This window comes from Equus asinus, chromosome 17 (genome assembly GCF_041296235.1).
Source record: "Equus asinus isolate D_3611 breed Donkey chromosome 17, EquAss-T2T_v2, whole genome shotgun sequence".
In the NCBI taxonomy this organism is placed as follows: Eukaryota; Metazoa; Chordata; class Mammalia; order Perissodactyla; family Equidae; genus Equus; species Equus asinus.
The window spans coordinates 19,647,882-19,675,208 of record NC_091806.1 but is presented as its reverse complement, the minus strand read 5'-3'; the positions used below and the strand labels follow the sequence as shown (position 1 = coordinate 19,675,208).

At 38.0% G+C, this 27,327-nt stretch overlaps 1 protein-coding gene and 3 pseudogenes across 1 annotated transcript; 3 read left to right on the top strand and 1 right to left on the bottom strand.

The window, feature by feature from the left end:
- LOC139040762 (olfactory receptor 5D18-like) overlaps positions 1 to 14,238 on the top strand; it is a 38,006-nt pseudogene extending 23,768 nt beyond the window's left edge.
- Positions 11,507 to 14,238, top strand: LOC139040763 (olfactory receptor 5L1-like; annotated as a pseudogene).
- A 1,910-nt stretch (positions 14,239 to 16,148) lies between these two features.
- LOC139040535 (olfactory receptor 5D16-like) overlaps positions 16,149 to 27,327 on the top strand; it is a 36,072-nt pseudogene continuing 24,893 nt past the window's right edge.
- LOC139040761 (ral guanine nucleotide dissociation stimulator-like) lies at positions 24,199 to 25,770 on the bottom strand. Its single transcript, XM_070487738.1, has 2 exons — positions 25,159 to 25,770; positions 24,199 to 24,634 (listed from the first exon to the last, which is right to left on the bottom strand). Exons 1-2 carry the CDS (start codon positions 25,328 to 25,330, stop codon positions 24,393 to 24,395), a joined length of 414 nt encoding a protein of 137 aa, XP_070343839.1. The 5' UTR covers positions 25,331 to 25,770; the 3' UTR covers positions 24,199 to 24,392.

The following is a 27,327-nucleotide window of genomic DNA, read 5'->3' as shown; positions in this document are numbered from 1 at the left end:
TTGCCTTTTATATCTAGACAGTTCTTGAAAATATTTAGTCAAAAGTTACATATCTGAACATGCAAGGAAGAGGTTGACCATTTACTTTACAGAGCTTTGCGTTAGAGGGCCTGGCTCAGCTGAGCTCCTCACTAACAGCCCATGAACAACAGCTACTGGTGTGGATGGGGAGAGAAGAGCTCTGAGAATTTGAGGGACTGTGCATTGTCTTGATTCTGTAAAATTTTTGAAGGGGAGTCAAGTTAGAATACAAAAATGTTTAAATAAAATGAAACAAGTAGAGATTGAATAGACTGTCTAGTGAAAATTAAAAGGGACCAGCTTTAATTAAGATTATAAAGCAGGAAACAGTTGTCCTGTGAGAGCAAACATTACAACAAAATGGGGAAAGAATTATAAGAAAGAAGATTTTAACTGTTATATTTTCTATATAGCATTTGGGACACAAGAGGCATTATATTAAATATATAATATTAGTTTAAAGTGAATTCCTTTTTTTTCAAAAAAGATTGGCACCAGCGCTAACATCTGTTGCCCATCTTTTTTTTTTTTTCCCTCCCCAAAGCCCCCAGTGCATACTTGTATATTGTAGTTGTAGGTCCTTCTGGTTGTACTCTGTGGGATGCTGCCTCAGCATGACCTGATGAGTGGTGTCATGTCAGCACCCAAGATCAGAACAGGTGAAACCTTGGGCCACCAAAGCAGAGCACGTGAACTTAACCACTTGGCTACATGGCTGGCTGGCCGAAAATGAATTCTTAAATGCCCTAGCTAAATTAAATATTGTATTAAGAAAAAAAGCTTGATAATTAGAATGTCTGGCTTTGCAATGGATTGTCTTTTGAGGTTGTCTTTAATATTCAAATTTATGGGTATAGAAACAGGACCATTGAGGGTCTCAGTTTTGCATATGATCTGACATTTTATTGATGAGCCATCTGAAATCTATTTCTTGGGTCCTGAGACCAGAGATAATCTTACCACAAATGATAAAGAAAGAGTTTTCCAGAATGGTAAGATCTTAGAAGTATTGGCAACAGTTTAGAGAAATATAATTCTCTTGTATCACTGTTTCCTCATGAAATGTCTTCAGAGTGCAATTTGCACTACCTCAATTTATAATCTCTCCCCTTCATACATAATATAGGACAGAATGAATATCCTATATGTCTTGAAGGGAGAACAGAAAGAGAGTAAGACAGAGACTTAGGAAGGGGCAGTTTCTAAGTCAGAGTCTTTACTATAGTTCCTTATTCCTGAGAGAGAAAATTTCCCTAAATGTCATTCCTATTTCATCTTGATGTTGCTTTCTAGTATAACTCTGTGGCATGTATGCTGTCTTTGGACTATTTCCCATAGGTTTAGAGTCTCTAGTTTGTCAATTAAAAGTATGATGATTTAATAAAGGAAATATGTTAGCATCTAGACTAGAATATGGATCAGAGTCTGGTGTAATAAAATGGATACAGGGCTGGGAGTCTGGGGATCTGGGATCTAGTCATAGTATGTAGATTGGTCCTTATTTGCATTTCATTGGGAAAGCCAAGACTCTCCAGCTTTGTGTTTTGTCACCTCCACAATAAAGAAGTAGACTACATTATCTTTATCATCAGCTCCATTTTTATTATTGCATAAGTATTCAGGAAGGATTGACTCCCTGAACTGAAGGGCATACTCTGAAAATAATTAATTAAGGTTAATTTTGATAACAGATTTACTGAGTCAGATCCAAAAGCAAAGATTAAAGTGCTATATGGAATTAACAATAAAGGCACAGATGTAAAGTATTAGGGGTGTTCATTCTTAATGTCACAGTGTGAGTGTACAATGCAAAAATTAATATTTTCAGAAATTTCTCATTTTTGTTACTGACTATAGGACTGACTTAATCAGTCATTGCATTATGCTAGGCTTATCTTTTATGAACTTACAATGTTCAAGGAGAGCTGAAAAAGTCATGAAAATATTTGACAACATAACTATAAATCTCTCGATTTCGTATTATTTTTAAATATTAAAAAATTACAATTGAGAACTTAAAAAAGTAATTCAATAATTGTATTGTTTTTACCTAAAGAAAAATTTAAAATTTTAAATGGTTATGTTTGAAAAGTTTAGACATTGAGCATGTCGTAAATAAAAATTACACAGAGAAATCCTGAAAGATATTTTGCTTTGTTTTCCAGTCTTGGTAAGGTTAGTTAACCAAGCTTCTTATATCCTCACTCTCCTTAATCTTTTTGTTTTCAGGACTGATTCAGACTCTAACAAACAGAAACCATGTTGCTGTCAGAGAGAAATAAAACTGGGGCCACGTTCACTCTCTTGGGCTTCTCAGATTTCCCAGAACTGCAAATCCCTCTCTTCTTGATTTTTCTGGCCATCTACAGTGTCACTGTTGTAGGGAATATTGGGATGATTGTAATAATCAAAATTAACCCCAAACTACACACCCCTATGTGCTTTTTCCTCAGCCACCTTTCATTTGTGGATTTCTGCTATTCCTCCATCATTACTCCCAAGACCCTGGTGAACCTAGTTGTAGAAGACAGAACAATTTCATTTATAGGATGTGTAGTACAATTGTTTTTCTGTACTACCTTTGCAGTAACTGAATTCTTTTTATTAGCTGTGATAGCCTATGATTGCTTTGTGGCCATTTGTAACCCTCTGCTCTACACATTTGCCATGTCCCAGAAACTCTGTGCCGTGCTAGTGGTCAGATCATATGCATGGGGAGTAGCTTGTTCCTTGATATTCACATGTTCCGCAATCAAGTTATCATTTCAAGGTTTCAACACAATTAATCATTTCTTCTGTGAATTCTCCTCATTGCTGTCCGTCTCTTGCTCTGATACTTGTGTCAACCAATTGCTGCTTTTCATTTTTGCCACCTTGAATGGGGTCAGCACACTACTCATCATTCTCATGTCTTATGTGTTTATCATTGTCAACATCCTCAAAATGCATTCAGCCGGTGGGCGCTGCAAAGCCTTCTCCACCTGTGCCTCACACCTGACCACCATTACTATCTTCTACTGCACCATCCTCTTCCTCTACTGTGTGCCCAACTCCAAAAACTCCAGGCGCACAAAGTGGCATCTGTGTTTTACACCGTGGTGATCCCCATGTTGAATCCTCTGACCTACAGTCTGAGAAATAAGGATGTCAAGGCTACAGTAAGCAAAATAGTGGACAGTAAACTATTTCCTTATTAAGAATATTATTTTAGGGTCGGCCTGGTGGCGCAGCGGGTGAGTGCGCATGTTCCACTTCTTGGTGGCATGGGGTTCGAAGGTTCAGATCCCGGCTGCGGATATGGCACTGCTTGGCAGGCCATGCTGTGTTGGCATCCCACATATAAAGCAGAGGAAGATCGGCACGGATGTTAGCTCTGGGCCAGTCTTCCTCAGCCAAAAGAGGAGGACTGGAAGTAGTTAGCTCAGGGCTAATCTTCCTCAAAAAAACAAGAAAGAAAGAGAAAAGGAATATTATTTTAGTAGAGTTTGTCCCTGACATGTAAATAAATACTGCACATAAAAGTTGATTTTAAAGAAACCTTTACAATTATGAAGAGTTAATCTTGTATAATGGAAAGATCATGGATTTTGGTTCAAACAGAGTAAACTTGGCTCTGTCTCTTACTGGAAAATAAGACAGCCATCTCTCTCATCTTGAATTTTTCATCTACAAAATTGAGATAACATAAAATAGCTCTTAACCTGACTGTGAAGATTAAAAGGCTATATGAATATCATGTGTAAAACCTTGTATAATCTCAATAAACAATTTTGTCCTCTTTATTATGCATGTAGTACACTACGCTTTCAATAAATATGTGAATATCTCTCACAAAAGTACCAATAGCAGTTAAAATACAACTAGTTTTCATCCTTCAACGAATGTAAAATCCAGTGTGGACAGCAGGGCAGTGAAGAAAGTGACCTTTGTCTAAGGTAGAAAATAATAAATATCATAGAGAATTTGAGAGAAAGAAAAGTTTCAAATCCATTTAAAGACTTTAGAGAAATTCCTTCATAAAATAGATATTGTTTGAATTTGTCCTTGGATAACAGAACAGACAGAATTTTAGGAGACACATTTCAACAAGCTTTGTTGAGAAGACAGAAGCATGGTAAGATCAAGGAAACCAAAATGTAGTACTGAGTCAATGATGCAGCAATTTTTTTATTGAGCAAATACTTTATAGCATGCATGTATGTGTATTCGTGTGTGTGTGTATTTTTGTGTATACAGGTTACTTGGAATGAATGGAAAGTTGGTAATATGTGATCTGTATTCTGAATGGGTTTCAAAGGAGCTCCTGTATGGCAGGATGATAAGCTGTGATAGGCTCCACCAGAGCCTGAGAAATAGTAGAGTGGATCTCAAAAAATATTATAGGCAAAAAGTAAGCAGGATGAGTGTCTACCCAATCTGTATTTTATGCTATCATTTTGCCTATAACCCGTCAAAAACATGATCAGTTCTTTATGATTCTTTTTTCTGAACATCAGTGTAATCTCTGAATCCTCAACTGAACATCCACCTTAAAAAAAAAGTGTGGGGTATGCCTAGAGGCATAGCAGTTAAGTTAGCGCTCTCCACTTCAGCAGCCTGGGTCCACCGGTTCGGATCCCTGGTACAGACCTATGCACTGCTTATCAAGCCATGCTGTAGCAGGTGTCCCACATATAACATAGAGGAAGATGGGCACGGATGTTAGCTCAGGGCCAATCTTCCTCAAAAAAAAAAAATCCTGTTTGGAGTTGCCTCAAGTGTTGAAAATTAATCAGCTATGTAACTTCATTCAAAATAAAGTGAAAACCAGGCAGTCATTAGCGTTAAGACCTATTTCACCTGGTAAATAAAAAATACTAGATTTCTCTAACATCAATAACTCACTTTTGCTTGAATGTCTTGTAAACCCTTTTGCTTCTCTTTACTCAATGTGTCTACATAAAATTCCAAGCTAGTCATCAGTATAATGGAAGAAATAAATTTCCAAGTGTGTTTTGGTAAGGCAGAAAAACTAAGGTGGGGGATAATTTTATATGGATTCAAAACACTTATTTGGAATGTTCATATTATTTTAAACTTATGATCATTATCAAAATGTTGCAGTCATATATATTATATGATAAGAAATCAATGAAACAACCCCATTGTACGGAAAGATAAAATATGTAAGAAACAGTGTTTTGGATATTGGATGTCGGATGAAGGAATGCTTTTCTCTTCTATTGACTTCTGTTTCTCTAGGTATTCACAAATTTCTTGTTTCGTACATATTTAGCAATTACACAATTTCTAATTTTCTTTGAAATTAAAAAATTATTTATATTAATCTTAAATTGAATTCATGATGATTAATGCCTCTTTATAGAGAATTTTATTTTACTTCTGTCCTGCTTGGAACAAGGATGACCACATTTTGTGGTAGAACTAACGCAACCCATTTTGCTTTTACTTTGAGGAAATCACGGCATATGATATTTAAATGACCTGGCCCATTGTTGATGGAATTAATGCAATCATTCAAGACTCCAGACACATCAGATGTACAATTTCCACTAAATACCAGCATACAGTCATATTGTTTTCATTTTCAATTTGTGACATTTCAGATTCTTTATGGTAGATTCTGTAGCTTCTATGTAGAACATGAGTTACGTTAGTAGCCTTCACATTTTTTGGTCATGTACTTCTCAAGAATTTAATTTTACATATAAAATATTTCATCATGAATTTAGCAGCAAAATGTGTAATTTGCAGTGCATAGCATAATCTGTTTAAAAGACATAAATAATATCTGAAAAAGCTTTGTGCCTTTCCTTCTCTTGAACTTATATTCAATCCTACTCTCCCCACTGAACATTACAATTTTATTAATCAGATTCATACTTTTTATTTCATGATGCTTTTGGGAAAATCAGAAGTTTTTCTTTCTGTATTGAGTTAACCTTGTAATGATTCAATAATAATTGCACCACTAATTAAAAATATAATTGCATTGAAAATTTGGATAAATATAATTAATCAAAATTAAAAAATATTTTAGGACATATTTCTTCATATGATTAATATTATGAGTATATGTCTGCATTATTTATTTTGATTAATTAATGTATCCTTGGAAAGACATCACTTAATTTTAGAAAGCAAGAGGGTTCAGAATCATTTCTATTTCCATTTTGTAAAAATGAAAATACTGAGACTATTCGGTCATATTAAATGTAAATGAGACTAGAAATTCTGCCAGAAATAGTGCTTTAATAGGAATATCACTCAACTCTTTCAACTCCATCCAAGTTATGTGACAATTTGTCACAATGATCTTTCATGAAAATATTTTTCAATAATGCATTAAACAAAATTAGATTGTCTTCCAATTTTGCTAAGGGTCAAAATTTTGGAAATTATATCTTTCAAAAGGAGTTGTTACCCAGGGACATAGAAAACTTGGTTCAAATTCTTTAGTCCTTTCCGTATCCAAGCCTCCTTTCAACTCTTCTGATCAAATGGCAGAATCATTTTCTCCATTCCTGGGATGTAAGCTGTTTTTGTGCCTAGCTTTGTCTAGCTGAAGTGACACCGCATTAGTTTCAAGCCTCTGAGAGGGCTTGTGAATCTTTCACAATCTGGAATTTTCATAGTCCCTTAGAAAGCTGTTCTGTGAACAAGCACAGGCTAGCATATTGGATAATGAGAAACATAGACACCAGACTTGAGTCTGAAGCCTCCAATCATCTAACCCACCAAGCTAATATCATACACATAGCTAACCACGCCAAGATCAGCCATGTCAGGATCAGATCAACAGAAACTAACTTACTGACTCATGCAATACTGACCAGTGCAATAAATAGCTATTGGTTTTAACTAATATGTTTTGGGGTGGTTTGTTATGCGATCATTAGAACCACCCATGTTCACGGCCACCAGCTAGCTCAACGGTTAAGTTCTCATGTTCTGCTTCAGTGGCCTGGGGTTTGCTGGTTTGGATCCTGGGTGCTAACCTATGTACCACTTGCCAAGCCATGCTGTGACAGGCGTCCCACATATAAAGTAGAGGAAGATGGGCATGGATGTTAGCTCAGGGCCAGTCTTCCTCAGCAGAAAGAGAAGGATTGGCAGCAGATGTTAGCTCAGGGCTAGCCTTCCTCAAAAATAAAAAAGAAAGAAAAAAAAAAATAAAGAACCACGCATTTTCTTAATTTCTGAAAATGTTACCACAAAGACTTTCCAAGTCTTATATAACAGTTAAGCATATCTGCTATTCTTCCAGTTACAGTTACCTTTATTAAAACAACGGAATTGAGAAGTTTAGAAAATTTAACATACTGTTGATTTCATTGAGCCTTACAATACAATATTTTACTACAATGGTATTATTATATGTGTTTTAAATACAATTCATCAAAAACTGAGAGCTTCATATTGATATTATTCAATTTAGGGATAATGACCATGAAGTCAATTTCAATAAAATTTGTATATTTAAATCAGTTTTTAAAAACTCCTGCCATGTCTTTAAGTCTAAGACAAATAGATAAACAAAGTAATTTTCCTGTATGTGGGTTGCTGAGGTGATATAAAACATCACTGCCAATGATACTCTTTATAGATAGTCTTTTAGTTTTTCTGTCATGGGACTCTCTCCTTCAGGAGGATGCATTTTGTGACAATACTTTCATGGTGCACTAAGAACAAAAAGAATAGATGTTAAAAATTCGTGTCATCAATCTACTATATATCTGATTTCAAAACATCACTGTATTGGCTAAAATCCATGTCTAATGCCATCATTTTCCATGAAAAGAAATATGTACTATATCTCAGAGTATGACAAGAAGTCAAGCCATGGGTTTGAAGTGTCTTCATTAAAGAAAACTACAGGATTCATGAAAAACAGTATTTCAAATTGTCCTTATGTTTTGGAAGTTTGCTTTCATTTTTCTAATTGGGGCAATTCACATAGTAATATGCAAATAGTAAGAGGAATCCTTAGTTTTGAAAAATGTGAGAAATGGGATTGTGACAGTGCTAGGTGGAACACAGACCTGGAAACACTCTTCAAACTCAGAAAATGATCAGATGGATCAATTTTAGGAAAATATGTATAGGTCGTTGAGAATTTCAAAAGTGATTACCTGTAACTAATTACATCGATGGAGTTCTTGAAATGTTGGGTATATCCAAGAGCACAAACACCAGACAGTAGTTTGAACACTGTTGGTTTAGGAAGACATTATACGGTCAGAAAAGGAGCAGACCTGGGAGAGGTCCTCGAGGCAATCCCATATAATGGTGTCTGTCATTGAATAAGGAGTATGATATCTCAGCACCCTTCAGTAGCTTTGCTTTTCCTCACAGGGTCATATGTGTGGCACAATATAAAATGAAGCATTTAGTCTCATTCTGTCAGTGATTCTGTGTGTGACTTTGGGCAAGTTGGATCTGACTATGCCTCAGTCACCTCACTCATAAAGTTACACAACTATACCAGGCTCACTTATTTTTATAAAGATGAAATTTGTTAATAGTTGTATTCAGGATAGTACCAGAATATAGGAAGTGGTCAAGAAATGTGAGAAATTATTATTATTTTCAGTAAAAGAGTTCATTATCCCCACCCCTTTCTGGTATTTGTCAGAACTCTGGTGTGGCTTCAGCCCTTATGCCCTCCAGGAAGGAGTTTTTGAGTATAAGACAGGCAAAGTTTATAAGACCTATCCATATATTTCACTAAGGCAATGTGATCCCTGGCTCACAGAGCAATGCTTGGATGTATCATATAAGGCTCTGAAATTCATCATGAACTCTGGAAGTAATCACGTTAAATTATAATAATATGTACCAAGTTGTGATAGTATTTTCCCCTGTTTATATCTCCTAGGAGTTATTAATTGTTTGAGTCTCAAGTTGTAGTTTTCTCGATATCATGTTGATGTCCCACAGAGATCAATGATGATTTGGAGAAGCTTAAGAAATATGGGCCCCAGAGATACCCACACAAAAACATAAAGCCTAAAACATTTTCCATCATAGCATCTTCAGAAATAGGGGAAGCAATATCTATCCCACAGTTTGGTTAGTTGGACTACACTCTGGTTTTTGGGAATGGACATGAATGACATTTTCTGGGATCTGGATGCTTGCTATTTTTTTCTTATGGGATAATTTGTTATAGCCTTGTGTAAGAGAAGGAGAAATTGTAAGTGAAGGCAGTGGTATTAGACACATTTTTAAAAATCTGTATTTAGCTTTCTCTTAACTAGAGAGTGTTTTAAGAAGTGCCATGTTTTGAGCACTCATTTATGAAAATATTTTCCATTTCTATATTGAAAAATAAGCTTAATGGAAAATGAGAACAGTTTAATCTGCAGAATCAAGTATCTTGTAATAGTATTAGTGTAAGAGGGAAAAGAATGTCAAGAAATTGGAAAGAATGCTTGATTTCGCTCTCCTTCCCTCTTTTTCCTTTCTCACATTAACTCCTTCTATGGAATGTGGTAAAGAGAGCATGGAGATTTTCCTGATAGTCACTCTGATGCTGAGAGTGGTAGTAAGTTGTCCTCAGGACTGCTCATGTGGGAACACAGATATGGAACCACCTCGGAAGCAGAAAAGAGAGGAACTATTTTGGCCTTGTGCAAAGCACTTTGAAATGTCTCTTCATAGTAGGTTTCTCAACCTTGGTCCTATTGATGTGTGGGCCAGATAATATTTTGGTGTTTGCATGTGCTATTGGTGTGTGTGGGGGCTGGGGCAAGGACTGTCACATACATCATAGTGTTTAGCAGCCTCCTTAGTCTCTACCCACTAGATGTCAGCAGGGCCCCTCCTTATCTTGACAAGCAAAAATGTGTCTAGGCAATGACAAATTTCCCACGGGAATCAAAACAACTCCTGGTTAAGAACCACTGCTTCATAAGTAATCAACAACCTGAGTTTTCATCTTTAGGCTTGAAAAAAGGCAGAAGTTTATACTCAGAAAAAGATAAATAACTTACTTTTATTGACTGTTGAAGAGAGAAACCATATCATCAGAATAATTATTTGTTTTCAAAATGGGATTTCTTAATATATACATCCTTCAACTCTTTGAAATCATTTGAAGAATCAGGAAAATACTTGGCTGGAGTGAGTTTTCATACAGATTCTCTTTCCTCCGGGGATTACCAACTAGTGCCTCACAGTCAGGTACATGTCTACCAACGGTCAGGAAGGAGAGAACAAATGAGAGTGTTCTCATCATCTATTGTCATTTTCTGTTTGTCAAAGGCCTTGAATGTATCCTTCCTTTATTAAAAAAACAATCACACCCTCCTTCCCCATTCTACTCCATAAATCTTAAATTTTGTGAGAACTCGGGCAAGTTTCTACATTGCTTTTTTAAAAAAAATTGATTGGAACAAAATACTTCTGTGTCATGGATGTTGTGAGGATTAAGTAAACAACACAATTTATATAAACAGATACAATATTCTGCCTGTACAATCTGGCTTACTGTTTTTTAACTTGCCATTTTATCATAGCCATTTTTCAGCTCATTAAAAGTTCCTCAAAATATCATTTTAATAGTTGCATACTTTTCCATAATGTATAAGTACCATAACGTGAGTTACTTTCCTCTTGTTTGACACTTTATTTCTAAGTTTTATTTTCATAAACAATGCTGCAATGCAGCAGCAAGCATTTGTGTTAATAATTTTATATTCACATCTTCGAGTAGTTCTACAAATAGATTTAAAGCAGGGGATTCATTTGTCAAATAGGTCTTTATAAGGCTTCGGAGTCATAGTTACTGGAGGTTTGAACCAGGGTACCAATTCCAGGAACAATGGTTGACATTGACTTGTATAATTAACAAAATCACTATGCTAATTTTATAGAAAAAATGCTAATTTAGAGTATAAAAGCTGCTGTTTTCATCTAAAACATATTGAAAAAATAATCAGCACTGGTGGCTTAACACTTAAATAAGCATATCTTAAATAAGCATATTTCTCATCATTTCAGTGGAAAAAAGAGAAGGGTACTATGTATTACAAAAATTCTTTCCTGGGATCCCATTATTTCCAGTACTGATTAAAGCGAAATAGAGATTTTAGTTTCAAAAAATAATATGGCTAATTAGATAATTAATGACTCAGTTTCAAGCTCTTAATTGTATAGGACTAGATATTTCTCATCATTTCAGTGGAAAAAAGAGAAGGGTACTTAATTGTATAGGACTAGTTTAAGGAATTGTATAGGCTTTTATGGATGTGAATGCTTTTGTGTGATCTGTGATTTTAACTGTGAGCTCTATGCATTTGTATGCTACAATGCCTGAACTTTTCCTAAACTTCACAAAAGCAACTTACTATTTCTTTGCTGAAAAAATTAACTATCCTACTTATTCTAATGTCTTTTTTAGGAGACAGTCAAAATGGAATTTGGGATCATACAATGGAGAATAACTGCTAATATTGTTCTCCCATCTCAATAAAGTGGGGACATGGCCAAGGAGAACTGCACCACTGTGGCAGAGTTCATTCTCCTTGGATTAGCAGAGGTCCCTGAATTGAGAGTCTTCTTCTTCCTGCTGTTTCTTCTCATCTATGGAGTCACAGTTTTGGGCAACTTGGGCATGATTGCACTGATTCAGGTCAGCTCTCGACTTCACACCCCCATGTACTTTTTCCTCAGTCACTTGTCCTTTGTGGATTTCTGTTACTCCACAATCATTCTGCCAAAGATGCTAGCTAATATCTTAAATGAAGACAAAGCCATTTCCTTCCTGGCGTGTGCTGTGCAATTCTACTTGTTTTGCACATGAGTGGTAACTGAGGTCATCCTGCTGTCTGTGATGGCCTATGACCGTTTTGTGGCCATCTGTAACCCACTGCTGTACATCGTCACCATGTCCAACAATCTTTGTGTGGAGCTGGTGTCCTGCTGCTACCTCTGGGGGACTGTGTGTTCACTGATTCACTTGTGTTTAGCTCTTGAGATCCCATCCTATAGGTCAAATGTGATTAACCACTTCTTTTGCGATCTGCCCCCTCTCTTATTTCTTGCTTGTTCTGATGTCACTATGAGTGAACTGTTGCTATACATTGTGGCCAATTTCAATGAAATCATCACCATCATGATCATTCTCACCTCTTATTTCTTTATTCTTATCACAATCCTGAGGATGCGCTCTGCAGAGGGAAGATGCAAAGCCTTTTCCACCTGTGCCTCCCACCTCACAGCCATCCTTCTCTTCCATGGAACAATCCTTTTCATTTATTGCCGACCCAGTTCTGGCAACAGTATGGATACTGACAAAGTAGCCACGGTGTTCTACACTGTAGTGATCCCTATGCTGAATCCTCTGATCTATAGCTTGAGAAACAAGGATGTGCAAGAAGCTCTCAGAAAAGTGGTGGGCTCCAAAATATTTTCCTAGAGAATATTTTATTAACAGGACTCAGTGTCCCAAAGTGGAGACTGGTGAAAGGGTACAGCGATGGACTTCAGTGTTGAAGTGTTGAAGTGGAGGTAACAGTCAAGCAGCAGGTAGTTATGAGTGAGTCTTTTTGATTCACTTATCTGTGTGCCTCTTCCATGTACAAGGCATATCTTGGAATTTACAGATTACTTCTTTGCTGTTATTTATTCAAAATGAATTAATTGAGTATGGTTAATGGACTCAAGATACACATATCGTTTGCTGTAAAAGCTTCATAAGCTTAATGAAGAAATCACAAGAGTCACATTTTATTTCAGTATTCATTAAGGAAAATATGATTCAATTCCAAGTTGAATTCCTATTATTTTACAATGAAGAACACACCCTTGTCAGATTATGCACAGAATGTGTACATATCCTGTTTGCTATTTCTTGCTTTCTTTATTATTTTTTGTTGTTGTCATTGCAATGTCCAGTGTTTTTGGAATTTCAGAGACTATGATGAAAAATGATGACATTAGTAATAATTATTTCACAGAAATCTTAGAAAAATTATATTACTTGTCATGTGCAATGAGCTTAGAGTAATTCCTGGCATATAACTAGCTCTCTGTCTCTGTCTCTCTCTGCATCACTCTGTCTCTCTCATATGTTTTACTATATGTAGTATATTTATATATACTTGCAATCATTTAATAACCATTGTTATGACTGGCAACATTTCTGACTTCGGCCTATTGTTTCACTTTATCTTTCAATTTTTATCTTCATGCTTATTTTACAATATTGTGGATCAAATGACTACTGTGACAGATAAGTGCACTTCTAACCCCTGTTTATGTTTTTGGTTGTGTCTTTACTGTTGATGAAATGATCTTTTTCTCCTTTTCTCTATGTGTCTAAACCACATTTCTTCTTTCAATCCTTATTCACACACACTCTTCAGTATTTGTGAAGGGGGTGAGGAATGGTCGTAAATAACTGAAGTCCATTATATGAATTACTGAATCATAGAAATGTAGATCCAGCATTAAACTTTACTTCTATGTTTTGTCTTGGGTCAAATAAAATGATTTAGTCAAAGCACATAAAACAGCAAGAAAAAGTGTAAAAAGAAACATCTTCTCTATAATAATATGTTTATATTAGACAGGAAACATTATAATGATGATTTATTCAAAGGATAATTTATTTCTGTGTCAAACTAAAATTTAGGGACAGACTAGAAAAAAAGAAGAATTCGAAAAGTAGATGTATTTAATGTTCAATGATTTTTAAACTCTTCTCCGTGAGGTTTCTGTTCACTTTGCTCCTACTCCCATTGGGTGTTAATATTCTTCATAATAATTTACAAGACATTTTACATTTAAAAACATTAACCTCAGAGGATAATATCTGCACAATTTGTTAATGTCTTTTAATTTTATGTATTTGGCATTCTTTTTGATATTTAGCTTACATTTTTTATGTAGTTATACTCAATTATTAGCAAATTAAAAAAGAATGTAGTGAAAATGAATCCTGCTCCATTCTATATTTTATCTCATCGTTGTATGATTTTTATCTTAAATTTTAATAAGTACTAAATTTATTGATTTTTATTTATTTTGCATATGTTTGCTGAATGAATGAAAGCTTACAAAGGAATTGTCCAACTCCCTTTCCCAAACTATATAGTAATGTCACAGCACCATTTATTGAGTATCCTTTTCTTCTCTCTTGTATGTAATATATCTAATTTGTAATGAATGTAATATGTCTATTAAATATTAAAAATTAAATATTTTAATAAATTGTGTTCTTAGCACTGATACTTCTACCAGACCCTGGAAAATATCCTACAGTCCTTACTCCATCTTCTTTAGTAAAGAATAAGGATACATTATTTTATAATGCTTTTTAACATTCAAAATACAAAATTTGTCTATGAGACTGCTGGTATTATGCAAGACTAAAATATACTATCTCTCATCGATTAGCCACTGCCATATTCATACATTGACAGAACTACATTGTGCCCTTAGCTGTATACAAGAATCCTTGGTGACGGGAGGATGTCCATAAAAAGCAACAAAAATTAAACATCACATTTAATGGGAACAAGATACAGAGTTCCTTGCAAATGTTTTGCTGTAACAGTTGATTTATTTAGTAGTCACACTCCAAGAAGTAAATTAACTCAATTATATGACTATTTACTCATACCAGATGAAAAATGGCTTTTGAAAAGAATACTCAATAAACAGAAAAATGTATTGTTCAGAAATTTTAAAAAATTGAATTTAACATTTCAACAAATAACCATTTTAAGATCTGAGAAAATAATTTAAAGGCTAAAATGAACCATATTTTGAAATTTAATTCTCCTCTACCAACTTGTTTAATTCTTTGCTGGTATATGGATTCTAAGCAGAACCATTTTTGAAAATAGAGGAATTAGAGCCTGTTCAGGATATTGTTGCTCTACAGCAGAACATGCTTTACACATTTAAAGCTAATAACGTCTATGTCAGGATTTATTTGTCTGTTTGTTTTGATTTTCTTAGGTCACCAAGGGATGAGATTTAGCTGAGGCATATGCAAAACAAACAAGCAAACAGACAAATAACAACAAAAACACTACAAGTTATTCTACTGCTGGTTTTACTTATGTCACTATCTGTCATTTTAGGCAAATCCACTAGACTCTGTCTCCTCAGTCTCATCCCCAGACTTTATTTTGAAAGATAAGACTTCGACAGGAATAAGTCTCATTTTGTTTTCAAATTTGGCAGGATTATCCCAAGTGGATAGATGAGGACACTGTTTTCTTACCATTAATTGTAAGATACATCCAAACTCAGAGATGTTATAGTGGGTGAAAATATGTCTTAAGAAGCAGATGAAATGTAGTAGGGATTCAAATGCTAGAGCTCTTCTCTAGAATTCTGTCAGGGAAAACAAAACAAAATGAACAATTGAGTACATATGGCATCACACATTTTAAATTTAATTTTCATAACTAAAGCAAGGCTTTCCCGTGCATGACCATTTGATCCTTACACTACAAGGCCAAAGGTCAGTGTGGTATAGAAGAAGGATCGGAAGACTAGAAGATAAAATTGAGATCTAGGTTTGGCTGCAGCAATTAATACATAGACTTGAACAGTGAGCACATTCTTACTCCTGATGTGAAGAGCATCAGAGTTAATCCAAATATTTCAGGTAAAGAAAGCAAAGCTAAGTGATCTGCTTCAATAATACTTATATATGTATGCCTTTATTCATGAGTAGACATAGAAATATGTGAGGAGGATACACAAATGAAAGAGAGAGTGTTCATGACATCCAGGAACCCACACTGTAGCTGGAGAGAAACCCGTGTAAATATATAAACCCATAACTACATCCAATTGGTAGTACAACGAATAATTAAAGGATTATTCACAGAAATTATGACTTTCAAAGAATAATGACTTTTGTCTAGAGAAATTAGAAACAGTTTTTGGAAAGTTTTATGACTCAGCAGTGTTTTGTTGATGAATGAGATAAGTGGTAAGTTAAGGATATCTAGATGAATGAGACATTGTACAAATGTGCAGATATGTAAAACAGTATACAGATAGATAGATAGATGATAGACAAAGATAGAGGTAGATAGATATAATTACATATGCAGACAAATTGTACAGAAAGTGGACAAGGATAAGTCTAGTAGAGAAAATCTGGGAAGAAATTTTAGGAACTTGGATATGCACCTATAAGTGACTATGAGTCACTCAAATTTACAATCCAGGGAACGATTTGCCATTATAACTTTCAGTTACTTATTTTAATTTCGTTTACGCTTATTTAATGTATCTATTTTTAGAATAAGTGATATATTTCCATGGTCCACTTCTTTTCTCTCTACCATGTGAAAAATGCCTAATACATACTCCACAGATATTTTATGCATATTCAAACAAATATCTAAATGTAAGTTGACTTCCTTTGAAAAGAGTTGTTTTAGTGGCAGTGTGGCAGACAGATATAAGAGAGTGAATCTATAGGCTTAAAGACCAACTTGGAGACTATTGAACAGTACAAGTGTGAAATGATAAAACTAGGATCTAGAGAAATGCCAATGATAGAGAAGGCAGATAAAGAATTTTGCAGCAATGTGGTATTTTAAAGGACTGCAGATTTCTGGATAAAAGCTTTATGACAAATTAGAAGAAAAGATGTTATCATACTGTGAACAGTACACAATACATTTGTTTATCCAGTATCCAGGATGTTTGCAATAACTTTAGAAACCCTAATCTGCTGGTTCTAGCCAGATGTAGCTACGTCTTGGGACAGTGAGAAACCAAATTTCCATTTCTAGTCCTATCAGCAATATATATGAGGTGATCCTCTGCTCCTAATACCATTAGCAGGATCATAACAATTATTCTTATTATAATTGAGGGACCTGAGCAGGTCCCACTCCTTCAGTGTACTTAGTGTAACTGGGAGCAGTTAAGCCTTACATAGACCAGGGACACGGTAGATACTTAAGAAATATTTCTCGAAAGACAAATACTGCAAGATCTCACTTGTATGTGCAATCTAAAACAAACTTGTAGAAGCAGAAAGTAGAATGGTGGTTGTCAGCAACTAAGGAGGGAGAAATGGAGACATATTGGTCAAGGGGTACAAAGTTTCAGTTATGCAAGCTGAAAAAATTCTGAAGATCTAATGGATAGCACGGTGATTAAAGTTAACAATATTTTACTGTATACTTGAAACTTGCTAAGAGGATAGAATCCAGGTATTCTCACCAAAAAAGGAAGAAAATAGTAATTTGAAGTAAAGGATATGTTAATTAGCTTGAATGTGGTGATTATTTCACAATGTATATGTATATCAGAACATCAGGTTGTACTCCTTAAATACATATAATTTTTATTTGTCAATTATACCTCAAAAAGCTAGAAAAATTGAAGAGAATAAACAATGTACTAAAAAAGAGAAAAATATTTGTCAAGTAAATAAAAAAGATAACTTCTACTATGATTTGTTATACAAAAATTTGGGGAGACTATGCGAATTATCATGCAACAGGAAGAGAAGACATTTAAACTTTCAATGAACTTTTATATAAAATGATTCTTAAGCTTAAGTTGTTTTTCTTCAGGTTTTCCAGGAAACCAGAAATACATCAGAAAATAATCGTTAATTTTAATTGCTTAAGTCCTCTGGAGAATAAGGCAAGTAATTTTCTCTACAGTCCTGGTGGGACAGGGAGTGGAAGGAGATATAAGAGTCGGCAACTCCCATAGACTAGCTCTCCAGAGGCAGGAGAGGGCCTGCCTTTTCCACCAGCAGGTGGTTTGTAGCTCAGAGAAAATACGGACATTCTTTTTTCATGTGAGATATGTAGAAGATGCCTTAGATTCAGTCAGTTCCTCATAGGAAAAATCATTTGGAGAAACTTTTCAGCCAACTGTAAACATTAAGTATCTGGAACAGGAAGTACCTCTGTTTACAGAGCTTTGTCTGGAGAACCTGGCTTAGCTGAGCTCCTCCATAGCAGTGTCTGGAATAACTGTTTCCTGAAAGTGGGGGAATAGAAGGGCCCTGAAGGTTTTCAGTTATATGTCCATGAGCTTTTGTGATTTTTTTGGAAATGCTGTGCATGGGAGAATAAGAGGTATTTAAATAAAATAGAATTGAAAGAAATAAAATGAACCTTCTGGAGAACTATAATAAACAGGACTTACTCTAAATAAGATTGTAGACGGTGAAAAAAGAATACTGGCTCACAAGGGAAAAAAGAGAAAAAAAGGGAAGAAAGGATAAGGAAGAAGGTTTTAAATACCACACTTCACAGATTCAAAAATAAAGCAAATTGTTTAATCCATAAAATAACATCATTTGGCCGATAAGGAACCATGATATTTAATTTGCATATTAGTTTTAAGTTGAATTCAAACAGAAGAAATGTGAAAATTTACCAGAGTCAAGAAAATAAAGCAGTAGTTCTCAACTACAGGCAATTATGTATCCTCCTCGGTTCCCGAGGGGACATTTGAGAATGTCTGGAAACATTTTGGATTGTCACAACGGAGGGACTGGGGATTAGGGTGATACTGTCATCTAGTGGATAGAAGCCAGAAATGCTGCTATACATGGTGCAATGCAGAGGGTAGCTCCCCATCACAAAAAAATAGTCCAGGGAAAAATGTCAATAGTGCTTAGCTGAGAAACCTTGAAAAAGGGAATTAAGAAATAATTTTATAATATTGATCATTGACATGAAAACGTTGCCTTCTGATTGATTTTTAAATCCTTGGATATCTGAACAAACAGGGCCATTGAGAATTCTGTGTTATCTGGGGCCTCTCACCTTTAGTGATGGAATATCTGGAACCGTCTGGTTCTAGAGTTGCAGAAACAGAGATGACCTTACCAGAAATGATAGTCTGAGAAAAATCTTCATTATAAAGAATTATAGTTGAAGGGATTCCTTGCATGCTTGATTTACAGTATCAAAAAGAGGAAAGTTCCAGAAGAACTGGGATGTGTTCCTGACCATAACATTCTGAGTTGTTCTGGATATAGGATTGCCAGATCTAGCCAACAAACATACAGAATGCTAAATTTAGCTTGAACTTCAGATAAACAATGAATGAATTTTTAGTATGAGTCTGTCCATACTTATAGCAAAAATTCGTTATCTATATGAGATTAAAATTTAACTGGCGGTTTTACCTCGTAACCAATTTGATAAACCCCACCATTCTCTCTGTCTTAAGAATTCCTTTATCATAAATGTCTTTAGAGTGTGGAGATATCTTAACACTCATCTACATTCTTGGCAGGTAATGGGAGACAGAACGAGTATTCTTAGAATCTTACAGAGAGAGGAAAGAAGGGTCTGGAAAAGGGAAGAGTCTTTCTCAATGTTTAAGGGTACTTATCATACTTATTCCTGAACAAGGATGTTTCTCTAACTCCCATTCTCTACATTTCATCTTGACGTTGATCTTCAGAACAGCTCTGTGGCCCTCAACACATTCATTGGACTGGTTTTCACAGTTTTATAGTATGAAGATTGTCTTTAAAATGGTCAAAAGAATTAGCAAAAAATTGTGAAAATGTGGTCTTTACAAAATAAAAATGTGAATATCTCAATTTATCATGTACGTCAGAGCCTGGAATAGAGTGATGGGTACATGGCTGTGAATTTAAGAATCTGAGTTCTACCTGTAGGTTGATCATCTGATATCTATCTGTCACTGAAGAAGTCATGACTTATTCAGGCTTCTGTGTGCTTACCTGTAGAAAAAGGCAGTTCAATAGAAATTCTTCGTTGAAAAACATAAGTAATTATTTACTTTGATATTTGACTTATGTAGTCAAAATAGGAATGGCCATTAAAGTGCTAAACTGATATTTAAAATATGGATATGATTAAGTATACAGACAATTCTTTCTTTATATCACAATATATGCACATCTTTTTATAAAAATTCATTCCAACTATAGAAGTTATTTTAGATGCTTTGCCTGTCATTAGTAATTGTAGGACATAAAAAACATTTTCTTTTCATTTTTCTAGGCCTTTCTTTGTGCAATGCACAAAATCAGTGAGATAAGAATGTCTTACATGAGGATTTGATTACATGTTACCACCTAATTTTCCTGAGTTCATATTATTCCATTTGTAAGTCTTTAAAGTCATATTTCAGAACATGAACAGAATTAAGTTTTATAAGTTTTGAGGAAGTAAAATTAACTAGTAATTCTTTTCTGAAACATTAGATATTCCTATCTTGGATACATAACACCTAACAGGATTATAACACAGATCTATTTTGTTTCACCTTATGCTATACACAGGGGAGAGTGAAGTATGCTTCATGTGTCAATTGCTTTCCATAATGTATTATTTCCAAGACTGACTTTCAGATCTTACCATCAGGAAACATGTTTCTGGCAGAGATAAATATAACTGATGGGGTCAGACTTACTCTCTTTGGCTTCTCAGACTACCCGGCACTGCAAATTCTCCTCTTCTTGGTATTTCTGGCCATTTACAGCTTCAGTGTGATAGGGAATCTTGGAATGATTGTGATCATCAAAATTAACACTAACTACACACCCCCGTGTACTTTTTTCTCAGCCACCTCTATGTGGATTTCTACTATTCTTCTATCATTGTTCCCACAATGCTCTGAAGCTACTTGCAGAAGACAAAAGTATTCCATTTTCAAGATGTATGGTGCAATCCTTTTTCTTTTGCACATTTGTAGTGACTAAATCAATTCTATTTGCTGTGATGCCCAATGACCGCTTTGTGGCCCATTGCAACCCTCTGCTCTACACAGTTGCTGTGTCACAGGAACTCTGTGCCATGCTACTAGTTGTAGCATGTGCATGGGGAGCAGCACGTTCTTTGCTACTCACATGTTCTGCTATTAAACATTCTTTTCAGGGTTTCAATATAATCAATCACTTCTTCTGTGAGCTGTCCTCCCTGATTTCCCTCTCTATCTCTGATTGTTAGCTCAATCAGTTGTTTCTGTTCATTGTTGCCACATTTTTTGTTTTTTTTTTCATTAAGGTTATGAAAGTTAACATCCTTGTGAAATTACAGTTGTACATCATTATTAGTCATGTTGTAGGTACACCACTTCACCCCTATTGCCCTCCCCCCACCCCCCTTTCCCCTGGCAACCACCGATCAATTCTCCTTGTCTATATGTTAGCTACCACCTATGAGGGGAGTCATACAGAGTTCATCTTTCTCTGTCTGGCTTCTTTCACTCAACATAATACCCTCAAGGTCTATCCATTTTGTTGTGAATGGGACGATTTTGTCCTTTTTTTGGCTGAGTAGTATTCCATTGTATATATCTTCCACATCTTCTTTATCCAATCATCAGTTGCTGGGCACTTAGGATGGTTCCATGACTTGCCTATTGTGAATAATGCTGTGATGAACATAGGGGTGCATGGAACTTTTGGAATTGCTGATTTCAGGTTCTTAGGGTAGATACCCAGTAGTGGGATGGCTGGGTCATAAGGTATTTATATTCTTAACTTTTTGAGGAATCTCCATACTGTTTTCCATAGTGGCTGTACCAGTTTGCATTCCCACGAACAGTGTATGAGGGTTCCCTTTTCTCCACAGCCTCTCCACCATTTGTCACTCTTGGTTTTGGATATTTTTGCCATTCTAACAGGTGTAAGGTGATATCTTAGTGTAGTTTTGATTTGCATTTCCCTGATGATTAGTGATGATGAGCATCTTTTCATGTGTCTATTGGCCATCCGTATATCTTCTTTGGAGAAATATCTGTCCATGCCCCCTGCCCATTTTGTAATTGAGTTGTTAGATTTTTTATTATTGAGTTGTGTGAGTTCTTTGTATATTATGGAGATTAACCCTTTGTCGGATAAATAACTTGTGAATATTTTTTCCCAATTAGTGGGCTGTTTTTTTGTTTCAATCCTGTTTTCCCTTGCCTTGAATAAGCTCTTTAGTCTGATGAAGTCCCATTTGTTTATTCTTTCTATTGTTTCCCTCATGTGAGGAGTTATGGTGTCCGAAAAGATTCTTTTGAAGCTGATGTCAAAGAGTGTACTGCCGATATTCTCTTCTAGAAGACTTATTGTTTCAGGCCTAATCTTTAGGTCTTTGCTCCATTTTGAGTTTATTTTAGTAAATGGTGAAAAAGAATGGTTGATTTTCATTCTTTTACATGTGGCTGTCCAGTTTACCTAGCACCATTTGCTGAAGAGACTTTCTTTCCTCCATTGTAGGCCCTCAGCTCCTTTGTCAAAGATTAGCTGTCCATAGATGTGTGGTTTTATCTCTTGGTTTTCAATTCTGTTCCATTGATCTGTGCATCTGTTTTTGTACCAGTACCATGCTGTTTTGATTACTGTAGCTTTGTAGTATGTTTTGAAGTCAGGGATTGTGATGCCTCCGCTTTGTTCTTCTTTCTCAGGATTGCTTTAGCAATTCTGGGTCTTTTGTTGCCCCATATGAATTTTAGCATTCTTTGTTCAATTTCTGTAAAGAATGACATTGGAATTCTGATTGGGATAGCGTTGAATCTGTAGATTGCTTTAGGTAGTACGGACATTTTAACTATGTTTATTCTTCCAATCCATGTGCATGGAATGTCTTTCTATCTCTTTATGTTGTCGTCGATTTCTTTCAAGAAGGTCTTGTAGTTTTCATTGTATAGATCTTTCACTTCTTTGGTTAAATTTCTCCCAAGGTATTTTATTCTGTTTGTTGCGATCATGAATGGGATTGAGTTCTTGAGATCTTTTTCTGTTAGTTCATTGTTAGCATACAGAAATGATACTGATTTATGTATGTTGATTTTATACCCTGCAACTTTGCTGTAGTTGTTGATTGTTTCTAATAGTTTTTCTATGGATTCTTTGGGGTTTTCTATATATAAGATCATGTCATCTGCAAACAGTGAGAGTTTTACTTTTTTGTTGCCTATTTGGATTCCTTTTATTTCTTTTTCCTGCCGAATTGCTCTGGCCAAAACCTCCACTACTATGTTGAATAAGAGTGGTGAAAGTGGGCACCGTTGTCTTGTTTCTGTTCTGAGAGGGATGGGTTTCAGTTTTTGTCCATTGAGTATGATGTTGGCTGTTGGTTTGTCATATATGGCCTTTATTATGTTGAGGTACTTTCCTTCTATATCTATTTTATTGAGTGTTTTTATCATAAATGGATGTTGGATCTTGTTGAATACTTTCTCTGCATCTATTGAGATGATCATGTGGTTTTTGTTTCTCATTTTGTTAAGCAAGCCTAGACGTCGGAAATGGCAGCCAACCCACCAGATGGGTGTATCAGTTGTTGGCAGAACGTCTGCTTCTAGGGCTCTGTTCTACAAAAACAGATGTACATTCCAGTACAATTATGGAGTGAACAATTGGAGATGGTGCAGTCCTTCAAAGCCAGGGCTGCTTGGTAGAAGGTGATGTGTGGTCACTGAGAACGCACAAGGGGACAGGACTGAGTGTCCCTGTTCCTCTGTGGGACATCAGGTCCAAGGATAGGAAAGCCCTGGGCTCCTGCCCACCAAACCCACTCACACTGCTTAACACACACACCTATATACGTGCAGGCACATGGGTCCTCAAAGATCATTGCCCTGTAGAGCGAAGAGTGAAAAGATGGATGGCACTTGTTGTGGGCACTTATTTCCCAGTCGGAGGAGTGGACCCTCTTTCCTTACTCACATTAAAACATTATTTTAGTAAATGAAAAACAATTGTCAATCCAAATTCTGAAAAACGTAGATAAGGTATTTTATTCCTTAAGATATTTGTAATCAATCTAAGCGTGTAATATGCGATAATCATATTTTGTAATTTGCTCATTGCATAACCTGATCCGTGGCCCATCCAGGAAGGGAAACGATGCGAAAGGTGTCTCCCGGCCTCACACATTCCCCTCTTGGTTTCCACCTCTCGTGTCACCCTTTAAATGTGGTGCCTATCCCCAGATAAAGACAATAGTCAACATGGGGGCTTCATTTTTCATACATAAGCTTTGATGGAGCAGGGATTTTTCTCCCTAATAAAAACTGTTTTCTTGAATTTAAAAAGTGATTAATCATACTCCTCTGATATTACGTAGCCGGACACAAAAGGCCACGTCTTGGATGCGTCTGCTCAGCTAAACAGCCCAGCAGAGGTAAGTCCATAGAGTCAGAAAGCTCAGCGGGCCCCAGGGACGGGGTGGGAGGGAGGAGGACTGAGAGAAGAACAGGGAGAGGCCATCCCTTCCACGACAGTGTTCTTGAATGAGGTCAGGATGACGGTCGGGCAACACTGTGAGCGTCCTCCTGGCCAGGGAAATGGACATTTGGAAAGGATCCAGGAATGACATCCTGTTGAAGTGAACATCACAAGAAAAATTAAAGGCAAGCATTAAGCATGTGCAAGACAAAACAGAACTTTAATGAACTGGTGGTAAAGGGGAAGGGGCGGAAATCAGTGGTGGGACCACGGTGCAGGGGCTGAGGCTCGTTGCTGGGAGGACGTGAATGGTCTTTCCATTGCTTGAAGTGCAATCCAGGCTGAGACTCGAGGCGGCTGCGGCGCTGGACGTCGATCTGTGGCTCTGAGGTGTGGTGGGCACTAGAGTTGGAGAAGGGGGGCGATGTTCATCTGGGTTGGGATCTTTCTCAGGAGCTGGTGCTGCAGATCCAAGAAGAGAAAACCACATCCACATGACAAGGCACATGTGTGTGGTGACGGATTGTAATTAGTCTTTGGGTGGGGGACCTGCTGTAATCTACGCAGAAATCGAAATATATAAGGCTGTACACTTGATATTTATGTAAGGTTATAAAGTACTGTCACTGCAATCAAGAATTAACATGGGTGAATGGTGAAAAAAAAAGATACCCCAAAGTAACCATGCCACACACACACATACACACACAGACACACACACACACACGGACAAACACACACAGGGAAACCAAACGTGACTGTCTTTCCATGTTTCTCCCACGGAAGGGAAACGGCTCACCAATCAGGGAGACTCAGTACACGAACCACCCTCCAGAAGGTCTCCCGTATCTGGAGTCCGTGGGAATTGTGATGGGAGCCAGCTCATTGCTCCCAGCCTAACCCCAGCCTCTGAAGGCTCTGTGCTGAACGGCCCGGCCACATTGCCTCCACACACGCCTGTGTCACACAGCCCGTGTCCTGCTCACCCTGACTCTCTGCCTCGCTGGGCTCAGGGTGCAGCAACTGTGAAAGCAGAAGGCGAGCTTGATGCTCCACCTGCGAGCCTGGCATGCTGAACGCAAGGAAGGCCAATACCCTTCTCAAGCTCGGAAAGTCTGGGGGCTGGAAAAAGTACTGGGGATAGGATTCCATCCACATGCTGAGAATGAAGGCCAAGGCCCTGAGGAGAGACAGGTGGGCAGCGGAGTCAGAGAACCGGCCTCTCCTTCCACACTGCCCTCCCAGGGTACCTCCGTGGGGGCCTGGGCTCCAGTGTCTCCTGCTCCTGCCTGTCCAGGGGCCAGTCCCACTTTCCGTGCGCGTGCGACCTGGCCAGTTTGGCAGAACAGGTCGCGTCTCCAAGGAGAGGCTGGGATAACACCTTGGAAAGTGAGAGCACTCGGTCCCTGGTGTGATCACCCATCCTTTTCCTCAGGGAAGCCTGACACAGTCCTCGAGTGTCTCCTGGCACATCCCACTGGGATGCCAGTCCAGGAGGGAAGGGCATGGGGCCATCTGCTCTGTTCTTGCACACATTGGTTCACAGTAGGGTGCAGTGAATATCTGGCCGATGAGGGAACAATGGCCTTTGTCTCCCGCCCATGCTTCCTACTGCCCTCCAAACACCTCAGCCTTTAGCTCCTGTGCCTCTGTGCTGCCTGATTCACTAGGTGACCCATGTGGGTGACATTCCCCTCCTGCTAGGGGCTGACACGGAGGGTATCATTTGGCCCCTGAGCAGGGAGTGGGCTCGCTGGGACGCAGCGGAGCCCCCACCGTGGAGGTTCCACCAGATGAGTGAGCAGGATGCTCAGACACCTCCTGTTCTGTGTCCCACGATGGGGAGTGGAGGCGGGACTGGGATGGGCATTGGATGCATCTGGGTGCTGTAGGAGCATCCTCCACTCCCCCCTGGGCTCCCACAGCGCCCACAGCCCCCTCCAGAGCTCTCCTGGACTGCTGTCTTCTCTTCTTTGAGAAGCCGTCAGAACTCTGCCGGCCCGAAGGAATCACAAGATGTTGGGATGGCGGGTGCTGCCAGCAACCCGATCACAGGCCCCACACTCCCCTCACAGTGTGGAGAGGGGAGGCCCTCCCACTTGATCCAGTGCCCACTCACTTTTTCCATAGGCGGGTGGGCGCGTCTTCCACTCTACAAAAGAGGATGAATCTGTAACTAGAGGAGACAGGAGGGCATCACATTGACTGTACTGGATGGCAGCTGCCTGAGGAGTCTTTTGTGACTGTCTAACTCCTACCTAGCACGGAGCCCTGGAGGGCCGATCCAGCTGACCTTTCATAGGGCTCAGCTTCTCCAAAGGGCCGTCCAGGCAGGAGCTCATTGAGTCCCTACAATAGCCCTTGGTGGTTGTTCCTCTGTTCTCCCCATTATTCAGAGGAGCAAACTGAGGCTCAGAGAGGTACGCGGACCTCCCCAAGACTCCCAGCATGCAGGTAGCTGGAGCCGCAGAGTCCTGGGGAGGGCAGGGCACTCACCTATTAAAGAACTCATCTAGCACCTCTTGTGTGGTGGCCACATCTGTGTATGTCAACAGGAAGCTGTGGATAAAAGTGGTGTCGCACAGCAGGAAGGCGGGCACAAGGTGAGCCACCAGACGCTCGAGTGGAGTGTTGTGAACCGTCCACAGCCGGGGAAACGATCTCTTCTCCATTGTGGATGTGTCGAGAGCCTGGGGTGGCACAGAGGAGAGGCTCAGCGTCAGAGACAGCATCCTAGGTACCAGGAGGTTTGGGGCTGGCCGTCAGAGCAATGCCTCAAGCTCCCAGTGACTTCTAGCAAGAGGTGGGACAGGAGTGTCCAGAGTAGGAAACACTTCTGGTCTTGTGGGTAGAATCAGACAGGGGAATGAACGAATGTGTTAGTATCAGTACCAGTAGCAGATCAAGGTGTTACCGGAGAATTGACAGCACCTGTGTGTGTTAAGAGCATCAGCCCTGGGGTTTCTGACAGAAGAGCCCACTGCAGAGAGGAGAAGACGGGGGCTTTCCCTGCGGGGGGATGCATTGGGACAGGAGGACAGGCAGGACGTTCAGTGCAGCACTGATGAAAAGACAACAGGAGGTCCCACAGCTGTGAAGGGCTGAATCAGTCTCGTCCATGGTCTGCCATCCAAAATGTCGTGCAGCTCAGTGAG

Excerpts from the sequence above, each read along its gene's own strand:
- LOC139040761 (XM_070487738.1), bottom strand. The coding sequence starts at position 25,330 with ATGTGGATGGAATCCTATCCCCAGTACTTTTTCCAGCCCCCAGACTTT. Across the intron at positions 24,635-25,158 it reads CAGCGAGGCAGAGAGTCAGG|CACCAGCTCCTGAGAAAGAT; the intron begins GTGAGCAGGACA and ends TTGGATCTGCAG.